Source organism: Dama dama, chromosome 1 (genome assembly GCF_033118175.1).
Source record: "Dama dama isolate Ldn47 chromosome 1, ASM3311817v1, whole genome shotgun sequence".
Taxonomy (NCBI): domain Eukaryota; kingdom Metazoa; phylum Chordata; class Mammalia; order Artiodactyla; family Cervidae; genus Dama; species Dama dama.
Genome location: NC_083681.1, coordinates 77,583,716 through 77,589,872, shown reverse-complemented (window position 1 = coordinate 77,589,872; position 6,157 = coordinate 77,583,716). Strand labels below are relative to the sequence as shown.

Sequence of the window (6,157 nt, the reverse complement as noted above, 5' to 3'; positions counted from 1 at the left end):
GCTGAAACATTAATTCTTCCGGAAATTCTTCTCTGATTCTATTTTGATTGATACATTCCTGTACTGTGACTCTTAACTTCTGTGAATATCCTTATAACTTAATGCATGGGTCTGGAATTATCTGATCCCTAGTCGTGTGTTATATCATGAGGGCAAGCAACTCTACATTATTCAACTTGGCAATTAAAATGTCAATAACACATTGTATATGAAAAGATTCTCCACACACATTCTTTTAATTGAATTTGTAACAAAGAATGAAAATTATAATTCATTTAAAAATTTCCCCCTTGTTTTGTAGACACACTGCCTCTAATATGCGAACACAGCACCTATACAGACTAGATGGAACCAAGGAGCAATGTAACTTATTTCATCCTCTTGGGCCTCACACAGAATCCAAAGGAGCAGAAAGTCCTTTTTGTTATGTTCTTGTTCTTCTACATCTTGACTGTAGTGGGCAACCTGCTTATTGTTGCGACTGTAGCTGTCAGTAAGACCCTGAACTCACCGATGTACTTTTTTCTTGCTAGTTTATCATTTATAGATCTAGTTTATTCCTCTTCTGCTTCCCCCAGATTGATTTCAGACTTGTTCTTTGGGGAGAATACCATATCCTTTGAATCCTGTATGACCCAGCTGTTTACAGAGCACTTTTTTGGTGGATCTGAGATATCCCTTCTGCTGGTGATGGCCTATGACCGCTATGTGGCCATCTGTAAGCCCTTGCATTATCTGGTGATCATGAGGAAAAGGGTGTGTGTTGCGCTGCTGCTGGTGTCCTGTGTTGGAGGTTTTCTGCACTCAATGATTCAAGTTGGCACAGTTTATGGGCTCTCATTCTGTGGCCCCAATGTCATTGATCACTTTATGTGTGACATGTTCCCCTTATTGAAACTCGTCTGTACTGACATCTTTGTCATTGGCATTTTAGAGGTGGCCAATGGAGGACTGATGTGCACTCTTTTGTTTCTGCTCTTACTCGCCTCCTACGGAGTCATCCTGCACTCTCTGAAGAACCTGAGTCAGGAAGGGAGGCGGAAAGCCCTCCAGACCTGTGGTTCCCACATCACTGTGGTTGTCTGTTTTTTTGTCCCCTGCATTTTCATGTATGCAAGACCTGCTAAGACCTTCCCTATTGACAAATCATTGAGTGTGTTTTATACAGTCATAAGCCCCATGTTGAACCCATTGATTTATAGTCTAAGAAGTTCTGAGATCATGAATGCTATAAAGAAGCTCTGGACAAAAAAAGTGAGATCAAGTAGCAAATAAGTGCATTGTGCATTACAGAGAAAGTAGTTTAACACTAGGAATTTACTTCAAATATCAAAGTCTATTGTTTTGATGAAAACTTTTCTTTTCTCTGAAGAATTTATCATGAGTTTTATTAAAGAATATAATATTTGTTTATGTTATTAATAGTAGTTACCCTCCTTGAATGTAAACATCAATGTCTAGTCTATCACTGCAACTGGAAAGTTGAAATGGATTTAAAATAGAGTCAATAAGTCATATGTAATGTGTTGGTCAGAATTACAAAAATAATTAACTAATATGCATTACTTTTATTACTTTCTCAATTTTTGTAACCAGATTCTTACCTTTTATCCTCACTTTTTATTGTACTAATTAAAATATTTTATACTATATATTCTATCCTCTTCATTCACTTTTATTTGCTACATATGAAAATTTAGTGTAACAGTTTCCTTTATATAGGAAATTGAAAGTATGATGGATAATAGTAAATGTTAAAAAATAGAATCCCTACAGAAATAGAATCATGTAAAATGTACCTCCTGTCCAACCTATATCAGAGTTTCCCAGTTTTTCCAGATGCAGTCACTATACTGTTTCTAAGATTACTCAAATAATAATTTTTGCAAAAGAAGCTTATTTTCACATGTGTTTGCCTGTATATCTCTGTGTATAAATTTCCATTTTGCAGCTCAGATTTCTTAAGATCTTTCCATACAGTCTTCACAGATCTAACTCATTCTAGTTTTCTCATACTACTCAGCTTCTTTAAAAGTCTCTAAAATTTAGGTATCCAGTTTTCTTCAAGTTCATTCTCTTTTTCTACAATAAATAATTCTGCAAAGAAGTCTTTTTAAAATTTTCTCAGCATGAGTTTCTAGAAGTGGAATTGTTGAGTTAAGTGGTATGTATATTTAAAATATTGATATTCATAGTTAATTGCAAAAATGTCATTATGAGCTTGAACAAACTTATTACTCTCCTCACTTTGGAAAATACATTTGACAACATGCTGAACCACTAGGGCTTGATAAACATCTATGGTATATGAAAATGTGATTAAACAAATTGTTTCATTTGTATACTTTAATTGATATTCAATAAACATAATTGAATTGGCGTGTCATCCTTGTTTAAATGATTTATAGTCCTTTTTCATGAATTGCCTATTAATGAATTTTTGTGTGTATTTGACTGCTGACACTGTTCCATACTGATATTAATGATTGAGTTACACACTAATTATCCCTATTACCCTGTGTTTGGATTACTGTTTTTCTTGCTTATGATTTATTTTTTAATTTTTTAAATAATGTGAAGAATATTTTGGGGCATGGACAAATATTTATACATTTGCATAATTAATTCTATCAATATTTTTTGCCTCTATATCTTGAATTTGTCTAACTCAATGTTGTCAAAATATTCTTCACATTTTCAACACTCAATTTTCTGTCTTTACATTTTATGCTTACATTTTCCTTTGATATAGAGAGATAAGTAGGGATTATATTTTAATTATTTTTCTGGATTGTCATTATTTTAGATGCATAGTTATTTTTCCCCATGGCTTTGATATCCTAACTTTGTAAATATGGCATATGTTTGCATCAAATTCATTCCTCCACTAGCTTCTATTGATGTCTTTATTCATGTGCCATTTAACACACAATGTAACTGTGTACATTTGATTTAGAATATACTTTACTATCTTAAAAGCCTAGAATTCCTTCACAGCTAATTTTTTATCAGAACTATGTCTATTTTTGCATATTTGCATTTTAAAATTAAATTTCAGTAAGCTAGTCTGGTAAAAAATACATTGAGTTAGTATTTTGAGTAATATTTGATTGAGAAAGCATTTGTATCTTCAGAGAATTGAGAATTCCTATCCACAAACTAAATGGTATCAGATTCCTAGATTGTAATGAAGATTTATGCCACCTATTTATGGTCATATTGCATATATCTTATTCAAGAATATGCAAATTCAAAAATCTCTTGGTTTGAAAAATATTTGCATCTGGTAATTGGATGAGGGAACATGATTTTCCTGAGTTGAGTTCTGGTTGTTCAGTTCAGGCCTCTGTTCACCAGACCTACATTATTATTATTATTATTATTATCATTATCATTGTCACCTTAGTCTGCATGGGTTGCCATAACAAAATACTACAAACTGTGGAGCTTAGACAACAGACATTTATTTTCCCATAGTTCTGCAGGCTGATGTCCAAGATCAAGGTGATTGCTAGGTTGGTTTCTGGTGAACCCTCTCTTCCTCCCTTGCATTGGGCACCTTCTCACTCTGTCCTTGCATGGCCTTTCTTCTGTGCACTTGTGCAAGAGAAAGCTCTTTGCCCCTTCCACTTCTTATAAGTATGCTGGTTCTATCAGATTAGGACCCACCCTTATGATCTCAAGGAGTACCAGCTATTTCAGCCCCCACTTCAAGGTTTCCAAGCCTAGGTACAAGATGTAGGAGTGAATAAACTTTTTAGATGACCTCAGTCTGACAATTTCTAACTGCAGTCATGAGAGAGGTGGAGACAGAAGTATTCAGCTGAATGGATCAAATTCTTGCCCTACTGAAATAATCTAATATAATAGAGTGAATATTGATACTTTATTTTTTTAATTTTTTTTTTTTAGTTGGAGGCTAATTACTTTACAGTATTGTAGTAGTTTTTGCCATACATTAACATGAGTCAGCCATGGGTGTACATGTGTTCCCCATCCCACTCCTCTGGGTCATCCCAGTGCACCAGCCCTGAGCACCTTGTCTCATGCATCGAACCTGGACTGACGATCTGGTTCACATATGATAATATATGTTTTAATCCTATTATCTCAGATCATCCCACCCTCGCCTTCTCCCACAGAGTCCAAAAGACTGTTCTATACATTTGTGTCTCTTTTGCTGTCTTGCATATAGGGTTATTGTTACCATCTTTCTAAATTCCATATATATGCGTTAGTATACTGTACTGGTGTTTTTCTTTCTGGCTTACTTCACTCTGTATAATAGGCTCCAGTTTCATCCATCTCATTAGAACTGATTCAAATGAATTCTTTTTAATGGCTGAGTAATATTCCATGGTGTATATGTACCATAGCTTCCTTATCCATTCATCTGCTGATGGGCATCTAGGTTGCTTCCATGTCCTGGCTATTGTAAACAGTGCTGTGATGAACATTGGGTTACACGTGTCTCTTTCAATTCTGGTTTCCTTGGTGTGTATGCCCAGGAGTGGGATTGCTGGGTCATATGGCAGTTCTATTTCCAGTTTTTTAAGGAATCTCCACACTGTTCTCCATAGCGGCTGTACTAGTTTGCATTCCCACCAACAGTGTAAGGGGGTTCCCTTTTCTCCACACCCTCTCCAGCATTTATTGCTTGTAGACTTTTGGATAGCAGCCATCCTGACTGGCGTCTAATGGTACCTCATTTTGGTTTTGATTTGCTTTTCTCTGATAATGAGTGATGTTGAGCATCTTTTCATGTGTTTGTTAGCCATCTGTATGTCTTTGGCGAAATGTCTGTTTAGTTCTTTGGCCCATTTTTTGATTGGCTCATTTATTTTTCTGGAATTGAACAGTAGGATTTCCTTGTATATTTTTGTGATTAATTCTTTGTCAGTTGCTTCATTTGCTATTATTTTCTCCCATTCTGAAGGCTGTCTTTTCACTTTGCTTATAGTTTCCTTCATTGTGCAAAAGCTTTTAAGTTTCATTAGGTCCCATTTGTTTATTTTTGCTTTTATTTCCAGTATTCTGGGAGGTGGGTCATAGAGGATCCTCTGTGATTTATGTCGGAGAGTGTTTTGCCTATGCTTTCCTCTAGGAGTTTTATAGTTTCTGGTCTTACATTTAGATCTTTAATCCATTTAAAAAATATGGAGTGCTTCACAAATTTGCATGTCATCCTTGCTCAGGGGCCATGCTAATCTTCTCTATAGCATTCCAATTTTAGTATATGTGCTGCCAAAGCGAGCACTATTGGTGCTTTAAATAGTGAATTTTTTCAGATATCACAATAGTATCTGAAACACTCTAGTAATTTAGACACTATGGTACTGGCTCATGGATATGTACACTGATAGAACAAAAGAGAAAGCTAAGAAATAGAATAGTAAATATACAGATTTTTGTATCTGGAAGTAATGATGTTGCAAGGTATTGGGAGACAGAATGGTTATTCAATATATGTACCGGGAAAATTTCTTTATTTTTTGCCACAAGGCACATGGGGTTTTCGTTCCTCACCCAGGGTTTGAACCTGCACCCCTGCATTGGAAGCACAGAGTCTTATCCACTAGACTGCCAGGGAAGTCCCTATTTATCTTTATGATAGGAAAGTGTATTTTCATGTCACATTATACTTTAAAGAGTATAGTCTATGTGGGTTATATATGTAAATGTGAAATAAATAACTTTAAAATGTTTAAAGATAATTATCTTTATAAACTTGAGGCAGAGAAGGACTTTGAGAAGTACATGCAGAGAACTTTCATCCTGAATCTAGTTTCCATATTTCTACATGATTGAACAGGTGGTTAATCCTTGATCCCAGCCATGTTCACTGCAGTATCCAGGTGTGAACTCCCCCTATTTTCATAATTTGGAAGTGTGTAATACAGTGAATTAGCTTTCTTGGTGGCTCAGATGGTAAAGCGTCTGCCTGCAACGCGGGAGACCCGGGTTCAATTCCTGGGCCGGGAAGATCCCCTGGAGAAGGAAATGGCAACCCACTCCAGTACTCTTGCCTGGAAAATTCCATGGACTGAGGAGCCCAATAGGCTACAGTCCATAGGGTCACAAAGAGTCGGACACGACTGAGCAACTTCACTTCACTTAATACAGTGAATTAAATATTCCTTTCTCAGTTCCTTCATAG

General features: G+C 35.8%; 1 protein-coding gene and 1 non-coding gene across 2 annotated transcripts; one reads left to right on the top strand and one right to left on the bottom strand.

Moving 5' to 3' along the window:
* Positions 1–345: 345 nt before the first annotated feature.
* On the top strand, positions 346–1,275 carry LOC133055844 (olfactory receptor 4A47-like). Its single transcript, XM_061140938.1, has one exon. The coding sequence runs from the start codon at positions 346–348 to the stop codon at positions 1,273–1,275; it is 930 nt and encodes a 309-aa protein (XP_060996921.1).
* A 3,875-nt stretch (positions 1,276–5,150) lies between these two features.
* Positions 5,151–5,257, bottom strand: LOC133065134 (U6 spliceosomal RNA). Its single transcript, XR_009694857.1, has one exon. It is a non-coding gene; the product is annotated as a U6 spliceosomal RNA (small nuclear RNA).
* Between the last annotated feature and the right edge of the window lie 900 nt (positions 5,258–6,157).

What these genes read in the sequence shown, in the direction of transcription:
- LOC133055844 (XM_061140938.1), top strand. Translation starts at nt 346, where the DNA reads ATGGAACCAAGGAGCAATGTAACTTATTTCATCCTCTTGGGCCTCACA.